Source organism: Camponotus floridanus, unplaced genomic scaffold, assembly GCF_003227725.1.
Source record: "Camponotus floridanus strain SB8 unplaced genomic scaffold, Cflo_v7.5 scaffold25, whole genome shotgun sequence".
NCBI lineage: Eukaryota > Metazoa > Arthropoda > Insecta > Hymenoptera > Formicidae > Camponotus > Camponotus floridanus.
This window is the reverse complement of record NW_020229381.1, coordinates 1,820,798-1,841,540: the sequence shown is the minus strand read 5'-3', so window position 1 is coordinate 1,841,540 and position 20,743 is coordinate 1,820,798. Positions and strand designations below refer to the sequence as shown.

Sequence of the window (20,743 nt, the reverse complement as noted above, 5' to 3'; positions counted from 1 at the left end):
CAACCAATCAGCAACTTGGACAAATCAATGGCCGCATTCCGCGGACTCAACAGTTGGGCAGTATTACTAGATTTTTCCAATGTAGTTCGACGCTGATTGGTCGGATCTGAAAGCAAAAACCAATCAGATTCGATTGCTACTTAGCGGTCCGCTGCGGCCATTTGCACCTTCCTAGACATCTTTTGCATCTCTCTATATTTATGTGCTCCGTGATCGTCGCTCGGGCGGATTCGTGGTCATTCGCCCGCGCACGACACCGAGTGCTGTGCTCAGTCAGAGTTATGGAGGGGGGTTAAGTGTAAAGGAGATCTAACTTTACGTCAGTCATCGGCAGTATTCGTTTTCGTACCTGCAGCTGTGGCAGGTTGGCAGATCTACTTGCTCGTAATCGGAAGAGTTGGGTGTGAAGAGAGTTCTCGCCGTAGACGAGAACCGTCATCGTCGTCACCGTCGTCATCGTGATCGCGATCGTCGTATCACGTAATCCCCTATCTCCCCTTCGTCCACCTCCCTTCATCTCGCGTATCGCGCCTATTGTGAAACAGTGTGAAAGCGCGAAGCGCGAGTTCTCGTGAAGCGGGTTTATTTGCGAGCGAGGTGACCGAATGTTTCGCTGAGAATTATGTGGAATAGTGGCGCAGAATTGGGATCGGTCGCGCGTCAAGTCAGCTGACATATTGCGCCCTGCTACACCGCAACAGCCTTCGGTAAGTGTCGCAATCCCATTACCGTGCTCTATCTCTATCTCTCTCTCTCTCGCTCTCTTTACTCTCTACCCCGCGGTTCTACCTGCCTGCGGATCGTCGCGGACTATTTTCGGTCCTCGGGGATAGCCGTGAGACGCACGGATCCGCTTCTCCTCTCCCTCGGGGTACGCACGGTGCTACCCGAAATTACCGACGTAATTTCCCGATCGGTGAGCGAGCTCGATTTCACTCGCGCGTCCAGCGTCCGCGAGTTACGTGCGCGTTCGAGGCCCGATCGGGGAGCGAGCGCGTAGGAACGTCGACGTGTTGAGTGTCCGGACGGAGAGACGGACAAAGGAACGACGCAATTTACGTCCAAGTGCGTATTCAAGGATGGAAGCCATGGTCCCGTCGTCTTGTGTCCGTCCCACGGTGCTCTTTGCATGCGCGTGTGGCCGAGCCTCTCTTCCTCGCGGCCTCCTCTTCCTACCCTAGCCCCCCCCCCCCGTTCTCTTTTTATATCACTCTTTCCTTCTATCTCTTTTTTTTTTACGACAGCAGCGCTCCGATACGATTCGAATCTTCGCATACTAGACGTCATAAATGCCTGCCTATTCTTTATTAAACGGGCATCTCTCGAAAAGGAATAGAATTTTGTCGTATTTCAAGTATTTATACCGCGCGTGTAAATACATTCAAGAGATAAGGATATATCCAATATATTCTTGCATCTATTAATTTATCTGAGATGCGAGATAATTTTTTATTTATCTCTTTCAAGATAATTTAAGTGACGTCTATTAACCGACCATATTTATCATGTAACTTAGACACGCGTTTTGAAAAATGTCTCTCTTTCTCAGTCCACCCATCTGATAACGGGTTTACGGCGCGTACCGTGCATATATATATATATATACGCATTCTACGCACTCTTACGCTATCCTTCCCCCTTTCCTCTCTCCGAAACACCCGTCGCCGACGTACTTCCCTTCAGGTGTCCCTTCGGACACTCTCCCCGCCACCCCCTCTCCGCTCCCTCCCCCGCTCGTCCTCCGTTGGTTGTTTACAATCTTTCCTCTGGCCCTCGGCGAGAAATCGCGAATCGCGCCCGTCCCAGCTGCTCCCGAGACAGCGCACGACTCGCTCGAGACGAAGACCCACGATCGGTGTCGAACGGAACTCTCTCCGCCGCCGCGTACACTTCCCGAGAGACCAAGAACGTAACGCGCATTCGTATGTCACGCGCCTCCGCCACCGCCTTATCAAGAATAATTTCTTCTCGTGTCTATCGCGCGACACTTCCTCCGTTCGCTCTCTACGCGCTCTTACCTGACCCGACCTGACCCGACCGTTTGCTCTGACCGCCAGCCGTTCGTGTCCACGTCATTGCACCCTTTTGAAGCCTGAATCTTGTGAAGTAAAATTTGCAGAAAGAATCATTCATATACGAGCGATGCGATATGTGGTGCGAGCTTTTAATCTCGAAATCTCATTCGCGAGCTTTGAAACTTAATCCCTTTCATCCGCTTGATATTAAATGTGAAAGTAATTTATGTAAAAGAACGTGCGACATTTTTTCACTAATGTATTGTCTCTTTATTCTTGCACAAGTATTTGCAAATTGACAAACTTTAAGAATGATTGTTAACATTTACAATCGACGTGGGATTGCAGAGTATTTTAAACTTATTGCGTATGTAACTATGGACAGATAGTGAAGGATTAATAAAACTAATCTATTTTATTAGTGACAATGCGTAGGTTGTTGCTTATCTAGCACTACAAATTATAGCGACAGATAGCGCGAGCTACTTCTTTATTTTTAATCGAATATATTTGTTCTTGTTGGAAATATTTGAAGTTGAAAATTCAAACTAAAATGAAATCACATTTTTTTATAAGATGCAAAATTGGCCAGGGCATTCCCCGGTATCGAAACATCCTACGCGAGTTGCCTATTTTTTTTTATACATCTGATTAGAAGGCTCGCCGGACGAGTTTAATAAATGTTCTTCCTTTTCTTACTGCATGCTTGCCTTCGGACAAGCATTCGCATCTTCGTTAACATTGCCGTTAACGTCAATCGTCTACTATTTCGCTATGTCTTACAAGTTTTTTTATAGTCATTGTAACGGATCATCGCGAGCGATAATGAATTCCGCTCCCTCTCCGCGCTTTCTATCTATATCTATAGATATAGATCAATATATATTCTATGAGCCATCTACGATTTATTTACTATATATTTTATTTTCTTATATGAGTCTCTATCTTTTATAATGATTGCTGGATATCAAAGTCTTATTTTATTCTTTTCCATACACAATTCGTACATTTTTATCTCGTATACAATGTATTAAAAAAAGTTTTTATTTTTTCCTAAATTTATGTAGATTAGTTTATTTTTAAGATCTTATTTTTTTAAATTTGAGCACTCTGTATAATGTCTCTCTATCATTGATAATCTATTTTTTGTCAATGCCAAGTCATTGATCGATGAGTCGACTCTTTTTTTTTTTAACAAAGAATGAGTCGAAAGGTTATAATCTTTTCGCGTTAACTGTATCAATAATTTTCGAGCTTTTCATGTTTTTCGTATCTTAACTCTTTCATAATCAAATATCTGCTAAAATACAATCTACTTGGAATTATAAAAAAGATTATTTCTTTATGCTTTTGTATTTAATATCATTAATTATTAATCTTTATTGAAATTTTTTAATTGTTGAGACTGAATAATTTTGTAATTAAGACATGTTTCATCATGTTGCATCAATATTTAATAAGAGATTCCCCGGTTAATCTATAATCAGTCTTTCCCAACGAATTATCGAATCTGTTTGAACAATCATTGCAGCAAACGTTGCTTAGTTTCTAGTATTTATAGCTTGAGGTGTGTGACGTCTGATACATCTTGTATACAACTTCGAGTGACAATTAATGTTGCATCTCACGTTGCAGTTAGCACTTCTAAATTTACCACTCCTTACCTTGTCTCATTATGTTCTTTTAAGAGATTTGTTTGGTATGATAATAAATGTATCTTTAATCACATCTTCTTTCCTCTATTTTTGTCTTCTTCTTTCTCATCTCGTATGTTCTCTTTCCTTTACATTCTTATTCTCTTATTCGCGATAAAAATTGTAATAAAAGTACAAGTGAGAGATCATATATAAGATAATTATACCACTTTACTATTATTCGTAGTTATAAAATATAGTCTCTTGAAATTAATGGTTTTTATAATGACATCAGCTTATTAAAAATTATATTATATGTTAATATATAACCTACGTATCTACATTAGATGAGATTACATATATTCTAAAAACGGAGCAAGTTAACTTAATTAAGTAACTATTAATGTTGTAAAACATTTGTCATTAAAGAAGGAAATTCATAAATTTGACATTGTGCAAAGCACTTTTAACCTTTCAAAATATAAAATTAATAATTAATTTGCGTGTGAATTAAAGTAAAGATTTCCCCGTGGAATATAATTCAACCTCTCGAAATTGTAACTTTCTTATATCGAACTAATTTTTTTATCACGAAAATCATACAGCGATTGTACATAAAAATTCATGAAAATAAAAATTTTAATTTTACAGAAAATCTTTAATATAAATTCATTATTAATTTTATATTTTAAAATGCTAAAAGTACTTTGTGCAATGTTAAATTCATGAATCGCGATCATGAAATGTATTAGACTTATTAATTTTTGACGTAGCTGGTCGTTCAGTTCCTTCTTAACTCAAGCTAATGTTCTTTCTCTTTTAGATCATAACTATGATTATATACAGAGAGAAGTGACGTCGGGAGAATCGGCGCAAATTTGTGCACGCGAGGTTCTCCAATTGATCTCCTTGATTGATATAAGCATGCTATACAGGACATTACGAAATTATCGTTACAATCGTGCAAAGCTGATAGTACTTATCAAAATACATAAAATAATCAATAGTCTGTTTCGTCACTTATTAAATTTAACCGTAATTTAACGATTCTGATTCATCTTTAAGACTGAAAAGAGAAAGAACAAAGAGTAAGTTAAAGTATAGGATGTAATTTAAATGACATTATAAAGGCGTTTATTAATAACGTAATTGCAAAAATCAATTGTTCTAAAATACGCATTATAGTGGGCACAATAAACGATTTATCAATACATTAGGGATAAATAGTCTCATGACCTATTTCTATTTTAAAATTGTGCTATATATATTAAGATGATAGTATAAAATTTGCAACGATATACATATCCAATAGCTGTTATTTGAAGTGTGTGTTCAGCGTATCAGTGATTTCTAAATTTGTTCTTATATCTGTTTGAGGAAAAAATTTTGAGGAAAAAAAATGAGATAAAAATTTTATATAACTCATTAAATTTTTCTCTTTTTACCAGTTATTTTAGCCAGTTTATTTAGCCAGTTTTTCGACGTTTCAAATAGTTTTAGAACAGGTACAGATCTTTCAAGGTAAAGGTCTTTAAAATCTCCGTATTCTTAAACAATGATGATTGCTTCAAACAACTTGCAGTGTCCAAGGAAGCATAAATCTTCCCTGGGGGCTAACTAATAAATGTTTACTACTTATACGTTTCATTCATTGAGAAAAGTGAGAAAGAAGGATCTGTGGTTTCTCCGGATTATTTGCAGATTTTGAAATAGAGAACCTCGAAATAAAATTTGTTTGCCCTTTCATCTTGTGGATTGTGGCTCTTATTGTCTCTCTTTTGTATTACAGTCATCTTTTGTATTATATTCATTTTCGTATCTCGTTTCTTTATCTCTCTTTCTCTCGGCTCTTTTACTCTCACAATCAGCGACAGCGTTCACGCACGCACGCGCGTGCCGCGCGTGCGCACACGACCCGTTCTGTCTGCACGCGCGGCGGACGAAGGGACTTTTGCCTCTCTGGGACAATGTACTCTCCGCGCGCGCGTGTACGTGAAAGTTGCGGCAAGGCCTTCACGAGGTTCGGCCACGTTCGACGTAGGCGTCCGAGACAGGTAGAGACCGCGGGGTAGGAATGGCCACCTTAAAAAAAGAATTGCACCGCCTCTTTTATTAATTTAACAATCGCCAATTGGAGTCTCTTATCGACGAATATTATTCAAAGGTATCGATATCGATAGAGAAGATTAATTTTCAATTATACGTAATTTTGTAACTCAGGAAATTTCATCATCAATTTTTTTTTTAATTTTTTAATTTTTTAAATTTAATTTTAATTATTTAATTTTTTTTTAATTTTTTAAATTTAATTTTAATTATTTAATTTTTTCAAATTATGACATTAAGGTCTAACAATAAGTTAAAATGTGAATGAAGTATGAAGGATTAGGAATGAAAGAAAGATATCTTTTTAATATCGATATTTTCTAATAATATTCTTTCAAAGTATCGATATTTTTTCCAGTTTTTATCGTCGATACGCGTTCTCTCTTGACACTACATCCGTTTATCGGGACCTTTTGCTATCAATATTAATATTCTCTTCGACATCCACGCACATTCTCCGCACAATAATATTTCGCAGCATCGATATTAGTAAAAATATCGATGATTCGTGGTACGTACTAATTGGAAACTGCCGGACGCATCGACAATAGCGCGCCCGTCCTTGCTTATCACGCATGCGGACGCGGCGCTATGGCGCCGTTCGCGTCCGGAGCCACGAAATGAATATGAATCATCATCTCCCGATCGGCGTGAGTGCGCGAAAAATGTGGGACGGCCGCGGCATCGCGGATGCGCGCGCACACGTGCACGCGATATTTCGTTCCGCCGCGCGTTTCCGCGTGCGCGTGATCTACGAGTGACTTTGCGCGGCCTCGACAAATCGCGAATCTTTCCGCGCGCGCGATCCACGCGGAGAACGTCGAGCTTATACGTATATACAGAGTGTCAGGCCAATCTCTTCCCCGAAAAAAGCTCTCGTAGCTTACCTCGAGAGCTTTTCGAAACACTATAATAAAATGTCTAGTAAAATAGTCATTTTTCGATTCTCTTACCTTAATACTTTTTGAATGTAAAATAATGAGAGGAATCAATTGGTTTAAAGAAAACACATAATTGTTTCGGAAAAAAATGTAATTATTAATTGCATAAAGGTAAGATGATTGAAAAATAAATATTTTACTAGATATTTTATGGTTTATGTAAAATTAAAAGATTATTTAAATCCTCATAAAGTACTCGAAAAGTACTCGGTGAAAAAACACTATAATAAAATGTCTAGTAAAATATTCATTTTTCAATTATCTTATCTTAATACTTTTTGTATATAAAATAATGAGAGGAATCAATTGGTTTAAAGAAAACACATAATTGTTTCGGAAAAAAATGTAATTATTAATTGCATAAAAGTATTAAGGTAAGATAATCGAAAAATGAATATTTTACTAGATATTTTATGGTTTATGTAAAATTAAAAGATTATTTAAATCCTCATAAAGTACTGGAAAAGTATTCGGTGAAAAAATACTTTATTATAGTGTTTTGAAAAGCTCTCAAGGTAAACTACAAGAGCTTTTTTGAGAAGAGATTGCCCTGACACCCTGTATGTATAGCGTCGAGTGTATTATTTCGAGTTGCGCGGATTTTCGTTCTCGGCACAACAGCTGTTCGGTTCTGTCATCAGCGTGGGAGCTGTGACGGGAAAAAGAAACTTTGAATTTTAATACAATTTGTCGAGACTAGCTAGCAACAAGCTCGTGATTTTTGCCCGAGATCGAAAAATATGTATTTTGCCTGTCTATTACGTATTATTCGAGATGCGATCGTATTATCTTTTCTGTTAATGAAAATGTATTTCGGACGCGCTCCGCTTTCGTTTCGATGCCAAGAAGTTGTAAGTGAAGTAGAGAAATAAAGAGATAAAATTATCCGGCTTTTAAGCGGAGAAAGTCTCAACGATCCGAACAAAATATTGATGCTTTTTCTGTATCCGTGATCTCGTCGCGCTCGAATTGTATCGTGTTCGTTCGTTACACTTGTAACGTTGCCTTTGACTTTGAGACTCGATGAATCCTAGATTTGTTTCGCAAGAGAGATTAGTTCGGGAAACTCATTCTGCGTGTCTCGGGAAAAGTAAACGCTTTCCAAGGCAAATTTATCGCAAATTGATCTGCATTTTTCGAACGACTAGAGTTTCTGATCTCGTGCGAAATAATAATACGAGTTTCTGTGTCGTCTCGATATAAATATAGCAAGTTTTCACTGATCGTCTCCATTGTGTAACTGCATAGATTTGAAGAGCAGTCGATCCTTTCTCCTCTTTTCACGCTCTATTATCGAACAAGCGCAACCACATACAAGGTGCAGAGTTAAAAACGATACCAATATTAGCGTCTAAACACGGACTCAAGCAACACTTTTAGTTTCGTGGCCGTTACCTGCTCCTGCTCTAAATTTAGCCCTTGCAAACAGGGCAAGGAATACACCGGCTCTCGAGGAGAATCCACGAATTCTCAGAAATGCGCAAATTCCCCGTAAAGTATAATCTTTTCGATCAAATTTTTTTTCTCTACATAATAATATAATTAGTTTTACATATATCTCATTTTCAGAGAGCTTATATTGTCACGCGTTAATCTTCTTATTCTCTTTGATAAGATATCTTTGTGCTCTTTATTATTTCTCGTTCGAAATGAAATTGCAAATTTCATTAAATTAATGTTACAATTGGATTAACAATATCCGGGAAAAATTTATACAATTTCTTGATAAATTCGCATTTTTATCTACGTTTGCGAAAATGCGTTTTTTGTGTAATGTAGAAATAAAATTTTTAAAACGCACATTTTGTTCAAAATGTTATTATATATTTTGGAAAATATCTTATCATAGTTGGACGTCATATCATAAAAGTGGATGAAGTTTTGCTGAATTCCGCACATTTTCATTGTTCGTGGTCGTCCGAAAAGGGATCCGCAAGGTTGTGACTTATGATCGGGCTCTTCCGAAATTTGAGATATTCCTGTATGATAAAGGCGGTGGCGACGACGCTGACGAGAGTCCGACCGTACGACTTTACGAAGGTCGAACAACCGTCCGATGCGTTAGCAGCCATTGTGGGAAAGGTCGTTTACTCCGCCGAGTAAACAAAAGCTTATGAATCTGACGTATTTCGTGGCGCGCCTTTATTCACGCTATTTGCCTTCTGTTTTGTGTTATGTACGCAATTGTCAATTGACATCGAATGAAAAAATCTTTTGTCGAACTGCAATTATTGACCTTTAATTAATTAATTAATTTTTTAATTTAAGAAAAAAAGGAAATGCAGGCGACTTTTGTATCTTTAAAGGTATAGAAAGGTACATTTGATTCTGAATCGAGCTTGGCAAGCTGATGTATTGATTTCTGTTCTCGCAAGAATTGGACACGTCTTCCAATTTGCATGGCCTTCTAATTTTCATCATTACCACCTACTTTATTCCTACATCCGAGCGAAAGATCTCACTTTATCTTTCACGTTACGTATTTCAATCGATACACGTTCTCGCTCTTCGCTTGACGTCACACACACACACACACACACACACGCGCCTCTTTTTATTTCAATTTATTAAAATCAACGCGTTAAGGTCGTGCACGCGTTACACCTTTCATTAACACATTAATGAACATTTCGAATAGAGTGAAAGTTTGAAAAAGAAAACACCATCGAATTGAAAGGTAAAAAGTTAGAGAGAATAAAACGTTCTAGAGCATGAATGAAGAAGCTATCGAGTCATCGTGTCATAACGCGAACTTTACCATGACTCTCACTGTTACTTGACGCACGTATGTAGCTTCCTCCCCTCATTTCCGTTTTCTACGCAAAGCGAATATTTTTCTAAACTGCTGTTTATAATTCATTGCAAAGTCACGATTCGAAGAATAATACAGTAGAAATATATCTTTACATATTATTCCAATAATTTGGTCTTTCGATTTTTTGAAAAATTCTTCCTGATAAATTTTTCATTAATTAAATTAAATTAAATTAAAAATACTCTCTTGTGCGCGTCGCAAAGAAGTTATAGGAATTTACCGTAGATTGCACATATTTGCGAATTTAATGTATTGGTTGTTACGCACAAAATCGACCAAGATAAGCGATGTGGGAAACGCGTGTGCGTCATCGTTATCCGCGTAGCGTGAGTCAAATATGTAGATGCTCCGGGGGTTGGCAATTTATCTTACGGTGAAGTCAACTGAATATGAGCAATTATGCGTTGACTATACCATGTCGAGTTTCCTCGGAGCTGCTTGCGTTTGCCTCGGCCTTGCTACGGCATTGCCTCTTTCCTCATTATGACGGAGGAGTTTACCAGCTTGGTACTTATAACTGATGACGACGTAGCTGTGACGTGGCTTGGAATATTGTTAAGCTATTGTCTCTCGCTCAAGAATTACTTGTAAGAGACGGTTACGAAGGAACTCGATCCTTTAACTTCGTTGAAAGAAAAAGAAACATAGAGATATTTTTTTTATGTAATATATAATATCTAATAAAAAAATAGTATAAATAAGATCGAAAAATGAAAGACATCGCGTAAGACGTTCTCTGCAAACTCTTAAAAATCATTCTACTTATACCGTTATTCTAAAACATTTGATAACATCGGTGCGGTATCGCAGCTGTCAAAATTTCACGCGCTGCGTCTGTGCTGTTGGTCGAGCATAAGTGAGGTAAAAGTCCGATTGAACCGAATCGCGAGTCGAAAGTGGGGAAGGAATTGCTTTTCTGCGAATTGCAAACCGTCGGTGTTTATTCGCGATTATCCTCATGCTGCGTAATATATATTTAATTCATATAAAATACAAATAATAAATAAATATTTTCCTGTATATCTAAAATATTTATAGTCTTTCGCACAATAGTGTTTCAATATTTTTCAGTATGACACTTATTAATTCTTTACAACATTTATCATTTTTAAAAGTATCGTTTAAATACTATCCGTTTGCGGCGAAAACGAGAGAGCGGAACGCGTTTTGTCAAAGCTAACAATTCTCGCGGGCGGGCGACTCATTCGAGGGGATCGCGTGTCCGCGTGACGCGCTTTTATTTCACGTTGTTTGTCTCTCATGGTAGGATATACTGTTTTCGTGGCAGCGGTGCAAATTACACGAGCGTGGCTCGACTAATGCGAGGTGGAGTTAAACATCAAGTAATCGGCGTTTAAAGTCGGCACGTCGCCGTGCCACCTGTCCCTTCCTTCATCGCGTGTGACGTAGCAGTGCGCATCGGAGTTCTACCTTACGTAGAGTTTAATCAACGGACCTCGTGATACTAGAAAATGTGCAGGGGCATCGCCGAGCGCGTGTATGGAGGGCTTTCCCCGCTTCCCTTCTCGATCCCCCTCTCCTTCGTTATCCTCGCATTATCATCTCACTTTAGTACTGCCCGCCGTTGACCACTGTAACGTTTTATGCATGCAGCTGTTTCGACGTTCGATCCCGCAGTCCCTCCTAAACGAACGATTCTAATAAGTCTGTCTTGCATATATGCATGCTGTGTAAATTTTTATTGTTACAATAACGAAAATAGAACGGTTGTGTGTGCGGAGAATAAATAATTTCACTTGAAGACGAGAATAACGCAAAAAAATATATTTTTAAGTTTGAAACTTACCAAAATTAGATTTTTAAATACAAAACATGTTTATTAAAAGTGTGATTCTCATTTATTGAATATTTATATTTTCCTACAATGTTTCATATCATATATATATATATATATATATATATATATATATATATATATATATTAAAAAATAAAAATTGTAAATGAACAGATGCGATTGCACAAGCATGATAGAGTTAAACTTTATGTAAATGATCAATGGCTTATCAGAATCTAGTAAAAATTGTTTTTAATATCTAATGCTGATTTACTCGAGTACTCGGACGTAAGAAATTGTTTATACACATTTTATATTTTTCTAATTGTTTCAGATAATTTTGCGTTTCTGATTACACTCCAGAGCATTCTGCGTTGTATAACGTTGTAAATAAATTTTGTTCCGTAACGCAATATACATTTATCTTGGCATGTGTGCCTTTTTATTCTAAAAAAATTTATATTTTTTTTAAAAGACTTATTTCAGAATTTTTTGTGCAAGTTTTCAGATTTGATTAATGAAAATTATTTTGTTTATGAATATTTTTATATGTTTATCGTTGCACATATTATTTGCTTAATTAACTGCCTGTATAATTGGCTTATTTTTTAATAACTATATATATAATGTATGAGTGAGATATATTTCAATATAATTTCGTTGAATTGCACTCGATGTAGATAAAAATTCACTAGGAATTTCCAACGAAATATATCCTTTCGACACTATTTTGGGATATGATCCTATATATGCGCGTATTCTAATAACTTTTTTTCCGATCGAGACGGTTGACCCAATTCTTAACCTCCTCTGACCTCTTATAACCGATAGAAGAGAAAGAGGTACCATTTGATTCAAATAAAGATACTCTGAATCTAACAGAACTGTTTTAGTCGAACTGTAATAAAATCAAATCTTGAAAAGTCAATCAATAGTTTTGTTAATCTCTTTCCCTAATTTTCTTTTTAAAAGTTCTGTTTACAAATCTAATTAATCATTGTGTACATAATAAGAAAATAAAATTTAATTTCGAAAAAAAAATAGAATTTATAAAATATAGGACTATTGCACAATAAAATAAAATAGACCTAATTGTGAAATTATAAAAAAATAACATTTTAGTAATTGTTCTAATAATATTTAATATATATTTAACATTAAATATCTCGATAAAATTAAATCCTAAATTGCAATTCATAGGCAATTTTAAATCTTATGACTTTAACATTATTGATGATTCGACATATATCTCGAGTTAGATAAGATTCCCAATTGATTATAAAATCAATCGTTAAAATTAAGGTCAGGGTTTCTGGAAAATTTTATATGTATATGGAAAATCATACATAGATACGAGAGTGTAATTGTTATACATGTTCATTGTACAATGTCAATCATAAGGATCTTGTGAAATTAATTCGCAAGAAAAGCGTCATGCTTCCGCTTCTTGGTTGATAAACTCGGCATTTTAACTTTCTATTGAGCATGTTCAAAAGTAACTAAATTAAAATTTAAATATATACTCTCAATCTCTCTTCATCTAATGAATCTGATTATAATAAATTTGCCACATTTTCAGATATACTCTCACATTCCCTCGTCTTAATTAGAATAATGCTAATAATAAAGATCGATCGATGACCCCCCCATCTAGCAATTTAAATATCCTACTTAGTCTTACCTAAAAACAGTTTTTTAAAAAGATTAGATGAAATCAACTATTCGTTTGTATATATAAAAAAAGAAAATTATCCGATATTTTTTCAACTTGTAATTAATCGTTGAACGATATTTTATTAATTTTAAATCAAATAGATTCTGCTTTTGTGCAAACTATATTAATAATATTTCTCGCAATAATATGCACGATATATTACTATATAAAAGTAAGAAAAGCCAAAATAATAAATTTATCTCTATACAAACTTTTTTTGGAAATATCTATATAAATGTGATGAAATGAAATGTAATTGGGAGCGGTCGAAATCGTGAGAAAGGATACGATAAAATTTTTCACGCAAAAATTCCCAGCGAAGGAGCCGGTAATCGAGAGAAAGCGCGTTCGAGAGAGACACCCCTTATATCTCGAGAGCTTAGGTTCCGTGCTCACGACCGCGTCGCGCCGTCGCGTTCGCCGCATTCGTGCCTCGTGCCGCCGCGGTCGCCGCCGCTTACGCGTCCGCCCAAAAGCCAGCGCGCCTCTCCGATCCGCGATCGCCATCATGAAAACATTCGCCCGTCGTTATCGTTGTTTCTCCTCCGTCCTTGCGGGCACCGCGGATTGAAGCAATATCGAGCGTTGCGAGAACCGGGAAGTCCGTGCGAGTGCACGCAGCGCGTAGCTCCGAAAGCTCCTCTTTATCCTTAGCGGGCCGCGGGACCGCTCGGTGAGAAAACGCGAGGTGAAGGCTGCTCTATTCCGTCGGTGATTTCGCGTGCCGCGCAAAGTGCGCGGCGATAGAGATTATAAAACGAGAGCGAGCCAGCGCGACGCGGGAGAAAGAGACGGGCGATTCTCTCTTTCTCTTGACGGTTCTATTGTGCGCGGGGTGTATTCGCGAGTCCGCGATAAGGATACGGCTGCCGTTACTTAAATGCCTCGCACAAATTCCTACTCCATGTTGTGCATCGGTTGCGACACGGCTGCGTGTTGGAAAGTGAGTAGTAATATCACGCTGCGCGATCACGCCTCTCTCGTCGGGCTATCGCGCGGCGGAAAAAAAATCAGATCGCCAAGATGACGTAGTAAAAATTCCTAGGAATTATTTCCTCTCCTCCTCTTGCCTCTCGCTCTCTTTCTCTCTCTCTCTCTGTCTCTCTTTTTCTCTTCTTTGCCGAATTCTTTTTTCTCTCGGTCTTTCTTTCTCTCATTTGGATTCGAAAGAGCATCGTTTTCCTCGTCTCCTATTGTTAGTGTCATTTAGTTCAAGTTTCGGTCATTATCGAGTGCGTCTTTGGCCTGTTCACTTACAAGAGGACATGTCCCATTGAGAAGATATTTGTGGTCTGACCTTGCGTGGCGCAGGAAGTACGATAAATTTATGATACCTTCATTTTTCATGCTGTTTTACAGCGTATTTACTGGTATTTTCGAAAAATCATCCTCTATTCTCACTCGAAATGCTCGTCAGGGTTACATTATCACTCAAAGATTGTGTATTATCTAAATTTTTTTTTATATTTTCTCGTTCGTAATTTTTGTGTGATTTCTACATACAGTGAGATAACTGTGTACTTGCTTGTACTTCTTTGTCATCAATTGGATAATGCAAAATATTCCATATAAATTAATATCTAGCCCTATAAACCTTACTTATATAATTTGCAATACTGTTCTTTGTGATCTCGCATTGAATTGCACTTTGTTGCTTTTATCTTACAAATATCCTTTTATATTCCTTTTTCTCAAAATGATGCATATTATCATTTGTATATTTATAAATATATATATATAAAGAATAACGATATTTCAAATACAAGATACAAGTGTATGATAATCTGATGTCACATTTACATATGTTTTATAAATTTTGATAATAAAGACTTATATATCGAAACTTTGTAATTGTATAAAATAATTTTCATAACAATTATAATATATTATACTTTATTTTCATAATATATTATACTTTATTATACTTTATTTTCCAATATTAATTATATATGACTTGTAACAGGTGAGTACATGGTGACACGCGGTTGTAGAGGAGCAATCGGGAAGAGAGTTGCAGCGAAGGACATCTAGTTATCCTGCACCAAGCTGACTGTGACTTTCCACTGTTTCTCGAGGCAGCGCAATCGCAACTAGGATATAAACGGGATCTTCTTGATTGAACAAAGAGTGATACTGAAAGACAAGAGTTATGGAACGAGAGTCTAATCCTATGCAAGCCCTGTGTCGCAGTGGATGTGGATTTTATGGCTCGCCGGCTACCGATGGCCTTTGTTCTCTTTGCTATAAGGAAAATTTGAAAAAGAAGCAACAACCTCCAGTGTCAGCTGCCACTGTACCAACCTCACAGACTGTCTCTAGCAACGCTGGTACGTTGCAAGGCAATTTTGGTAGTCCTGCAGCCACAGGAACTACGGCCCAACCTACCATTCCTACTATACCTCAGTCAACGTCAGATCTGCCCAGTCCCAAAGAAGTAAGTATTCCCATGTTTCTTCTTATAGTTGTTCCACACAAGCGTAACATCTTTGTTCTTTCGATTAATTTGCAGAAGGTAGCGCTTATAAGCTGTCCTGAATCCACAAGGTCGTATACATCAAATTGTTTCTAGTCTATAAAACACGAATTTCGAGAACAGCAGAAAAGGAATATTAAATTGTTAGAATAAATTTGACAAAATATTGATGTGTGTTACATAGTACAAATGTTTCTAAATCTTTTGTCTTGTTGATTTATCTTTTGCATTGTTGTATTATTGTTTGTATCATGAAGGTGTTTTTCCTTTGGCAGATACATGGACTGTTACAAGAAATTACAATTACTTATGTGCTCTTTATTTTTAAAATAACTCATTTGCATTTCAGCAAGAAAATTATGCGATATATATCTAATTATATTGAAATATTTATTTCTGACATTATGATAAAAATTCATTGAACATTGATCTGTTTTATATATATTATTTATAATAATTATAAATATTGTGATATATAAAAAACAAATGTATACATATAGAAAAAATTTGATCTTTAATAACAAAATAGTTAATTTATAAGCATTTACATTTTTCATAATTTCAATATATTATAATTTTTTTTATGAAATTTAAAAGTAGAGTAACAAAAAATTTAAGAAATATAGTAATAAATAATTATTTTTATCGTGCTCTTTTATCATATGTATTATATTTTTGTCAATCAGGTAAACAGGGAAGATCAGGAAAATGAAGTAGGTGTAAGCAGTGCAGTAGCTGAAGGCTCATCGGCGAGTAGTGGCGATGTAGACGACTCTTTTGACAGCAAAGAGACTGATAAAGAATCTAAGAAGAAGAAAAATCGTTGTGCTATATGTCGCAAAAAAGTTGGTTTGACCGGTAAGTGCAAAATGTAACGTACAACAAATAATTAGTATTGTAAAAAGCTCTGAGTTTTTTTGACCATGATAATTTTCAGGATTTGAGTGCCGTTGTGGAGGACTATTCTGTGCCGTGCATCGGTACAGTGACAAGCATGATTGCAAATTCGATTACAAAGAAATGGGCGCTCAAGAAATTCGGCGCAACAATCCAGTTGTTGTTGGTGAAAAAGTGCAAAAAATTTGAACTATTTAGTGTGTAGTCGTTGGGAAAATGGTTATTATAACTATATAAACAAACAGAATATTAAAAAAAAACACGAAGAAAACGAGATAAATTATCTGGCAGCTGATTCGCACGTCGAGGGGTGAAACGAGCGAGTGTAAGATCGAGAGAAAGTGAGAGTATGAATGTGAGTGAGCGCGCAAGAACGACAGCAAAATTGTTTTGTAGTTGAACCGTCAAGAAAAAGTAGAGAGAAAAATGAAAAAAGAAACGAATATATCAGAACAAATAAACGAAAGATCGCAAATTAGAATGTGCGTGTGTGTATGAGAGTGAATGGTTCATAACTGGATGCCAGTGCCATGTAAGTCAGATTTGTCATCTAGTGAGAGAATTTTAATTGAGAATATACCTGGTTACTAACTGCTGCCAGCTTACTACTATTATTATTACCTATTATTATCTCTTCATTATTACGGTTTATAATTATCCTATATATTATGTTTATTAATTTACTTAAATGGAAAATTTGCAAATATATAAAAGCTCGTTTTACATAAAGGCAGAACTCTTGGTGCGGTCAGCCAGTCCAGGGTGTCTCCTTATAAGTTTTGGTTTGTTCTAGAAAAATTTTATACTGTTTCGTTTATATATCAAAAAATAAATAAATAGGGAATGTTGCTTAGGTAATGGCTGACGGTGGGTGATCACAATCTTAGGTTAATAATTATAGTCTAATAATTATTAAGTATATTAGACTATTGATTCATAAATAATAATGCAATGAAATATAAGTAGTACTGTGTGTTTATGTCCAACTTCACATGAATATAACCAGCAATTATTACTCATTAAATATGTTTCAACCTATATTGCAAATAATTATTTACACTGCGGCCGCAAATCTGGGATTTGTAAATTAAACCCCTCTAACGCAATCTTCGATTTTTCTTAGAATGTAAATGAATTGTTAATAGTTGAAATTGTCGATTAGTTTACTCGTTTTCTTCTTTATTTTTGCTTGTTTTGCGAGTTTTGTAGAATAGCTGCGCGAGGTATTCCGGTGCTGCATAGCAGCGCATAATGTAAGAGTAAATGATTAATAAAATGTCTAATGTGAGGCCGGGCATTATATGAACGACAAAGAAGAAAACTATTAAAAACATTTATAAAGTGTGAACGTATATGAACTAAAACCATGCGCGAAAGATATTACATCGAGATAAAAAAATTTTATAATCCACATACATATTCTCTATTTTTCTTCTCCGCGCTTAAAATTCGTGCCGAACTTCATTTCTTTTTCTCGTTCGTAAAAATAGCTATACATGTTTGTAAAGTTATAGCATGCGTGTGAAAAGAAGTGCTATAGCTGTCCGGTTTTGTTGTATTCTTGTAAAAAGCAAGATGAGTAAGAAGATGATAAAGCAGCGCAAATTATCCATGTGTAAGTCAATTCCTTAAAAGCTTTATAAGCGAGTTTTTGAATTTTTTTTTGAAGAAAAAGGAAAAAATATAAAAAATATATACATATATATTGTGTTTTCCGATTCCGCGTAAAACAAAGTAATGTATATTTTTTTCTTTCTCTTATCCTCGGACAAAGCGCTTATATCAATTGTGCTGCCGTACTTTTATTTCTTATTTTGTAATTAGGACCTGTTCTGTATAAAGTAGTATAATTCTTGTTATTCGCCCAAGATTTATTTTTGCGTCGCTTCGAAAAGTATCTGTATAGCAAAGATTTTTCTTATTTTCGATAAATATAAAGCGTTCTGTTAAACATAATCGTAAGGTCTGTCAAGCGCAGATTTTCTTTCTTCAGAATTGAACGAACAAGTATTTTTCTCGTTACCAAATATTTCACGTGTCACCGTCAAGAGTCCTTCACCCGAAAATGATTTTATTTCTTCGAATATGTTGCATCGTAACTAAATTCGCAAAAAATTGCGGTTAACAACATCTAGGAATTAAGATTGTCTGATGTGGATTTCTCAGTACAATCACAACAATTCGATATAACACGATTCATTGGCGATTCTTACGGAACGACTCTATGACTTCACATAGACAATATGTACATCTTATCATGTATCTTTCAAGATCCATCGTCGATGAATCTGTTTTCTATCTTTTTTGGCGCATTTTTAGGAACGCTGATGAGAAAGATCAGAATCATGTACAGAAAAAATCGCGCGCACACACATGACACATACGCAATACACTGACATATACACACCGATTATCAGTAATATCGGAATGGTTGCCTTCAGGCCTTCATCCTATTTTAGGCATAGCATATTTTTCTAACGTGTATCGCAATATCGGAATAATCTTGCCTAGCGAGAGCGATCGAATGACAGAAAGAAAAAGAAATAGGGAGAGAGTGATTGAAAGAATGTGTATACATGATGGATAGAAATGTTTGTGCGAGAGTGAGGCAGAAGAATGGGTGCACAGGAATATAAATGATTTATAGGAAATGAAAGAGGACAAAAGAAAGAAAAACAGAGAAAAATAAGAAGAATATCAGCGACGATCGTACTTGGCTGACTATATAAAGACGTAACACGATGCTTGTAATTATTACGATTGATATTAGTACGTTTAAGCTATTAAAAAAAAAGTAACATCAACTTTTTAATATATTATATGATTACAATTACCATCCTTTGAAGTGCTTTAGACATTTAGGTTTCACGTACGTAAAACGAAGTTAGTGTACTCCCATATGTTCCTCTCTTTTTTCCTTTCCTCTCACCTTTCCTTCCTTCATCCATCTTCTTCTTCCTCCTCTTGTCTTCTTCTTCCCAGCCCTTTAACGGACCTTTTAACAGTTCTAAAACGTTTATAATTATAGTGGACTATATTTATGTATATTTAAAAACAAAATATATATAAATGCATCACCCTTAACGAAGGCCGGCAATCGTTTTTGTGTGTTCTCGACTACTTTATATAGAACTTTAATCGACACCTCTCTCCGAGTTATATTGTAGCTACTGTACAAAAAAAACATCTCCCAAACGTTTAAACGAGGTGCGACCTTATTTTCTCTGTAATGAAAAATTTTTGCTGCAATAAACGGTTTATCTTTTATCATGCTGGTTACCTCTAATGACATCTCGATTCAAATTTATACTTTTAATTTATCTTCAAGAATTTACATAGTAAATAATACATTACATAAATGTATCTATCTGTACGCGATATATAGTTGCTGATATAACAATCCTCATTTTAACAATTTTTAGTAATACGTGATCAAAAAGTTGCCTTGATTTATTTATAATTATGACAAATATATATATAAAACAAATATCGGGTTAATACAAAAGCCGGCGCAAAAAATTATTTTCAAAACCTTAATTTTAAAAAATCCAAGTATATGGATTTACCTCTCCTCTTTAAAATCATATCTTCAGCAATTGAATAAATAAAATAATATGTTTTATTTAAAAGTAGATGGAATATTATAATCGCTTATTGTAATTATAATCAGTAATAAGATTATAAAAAGTAAAATTAAATAATATGTATTACAATAATAATTATATAATCCATAAAATGATGTCCAAGGTAGCAAAGATGGCATCTAAAAACATTTTAATGACATATTATGATATCATTAAAACGTTATTATGACTTCCTTTGACGTCATTCTGCTATCTGGATATTGAGATAGATGTAAAAATATTCTCTTTCTATTAGAAATCGAAATATTTTATATAGGAAACTTATTGTGTTAGTTAAAAACATGTTTTATAAACATTTTAACATTATATAATTGCTATTTTATTTTGTAGAGTTTGCATTGTGATTGACAACGATATTATGTTTCTATTATGCAAATCTGTATTTCATGACCTTAAAGCTTTATTTGAATGTATTTGTACAGCCGCATAATACATATGCATAGAAAAATATGCAAAAACCGACGTCTAATATACAAGACGCAAAAATATAATATTCATCAACATATGATTGATCATTTTTTATGCATATATTCATTACGCGGTTGTGCAAATATAATCTAGATAAATCTCTGGAACGATTTTGTAAAAAAGCAGATGCTTATATAAATAATCCTCGCGAACGTAAAAGGTAATGATTTACATTTAAAATTAGTGTGATTTTCAGATTTAGAGATCCTAGTATCGTCGTATAAAAAAGATTTAAATATT

General features: G+C 35.4%; 1 protein-coding gene across 7 annotated transcripts; it reads left to right on the top strand.

Annotated features, from left to right (window-relative positions):
* Positions 1 to 245: 245 nt before the first annotated feature.
* On the top strand, positions 246 to 19,658 carry LOC105248740 (AN1-type zinc finger protein 5). 7 transcript variants are annotated; one of them, XM_011253688.3, is made up of 5 exons: positions 246 to 707; positions 14,985 to 15,455; positions 15,531 to 15,533; positions 16,181 to 16,352; positions 16,432 to 19,658. In XM_011253688.3, the coding sequence occupies exons 2-5, from the start codon at positions 15,171 to 15,173 to the stop codon at positions 16,578 to 16,580; spliced, it is 609 nt and encodes a 202-aa protein (XP_011251990.1). In that variant the 5' UTR covers positions 246 to 707; positions 14,985 to 15,170; the 3' UTR covers positions 16,581 to 19,658. The 7 variants fall into 7 exon arrangements, with proteins under 7 accessions (XP_011251990.1, XP_011251996.1, XP_011251992.1 ...); XM_011253690.3 differs by lacking the exon at positions 246 to 707 and adding an exon at positions 869 to 1,065; XM_011253692.3 differs by lacking the exon at positions 246 to 707 and adding an exon at positions 5,685 to 5,703.
* Positions 19,659 to 20,743: the final 1,085 nt, after the last annotated feature.

What these genes read in the sequence shown, in the direction of transcription:
- LOC105248740 (XM_011253688.3), top strand. Translation starts at nt 15,171, where the DNA reads ATGGAACGAGAGTCTAATCCTATGCAAGCCCTGTGTCGCAGTGGATGT. An exon ending in CAAAAAAGTTGGTTTGACCG is followed by an intron (nt 16,353 to 16,431) that starts GTAAGTGCAAAA and finishes GATAATTTTCAG; the next exon opens with GATTTGAGTGCCGTTGTGGA.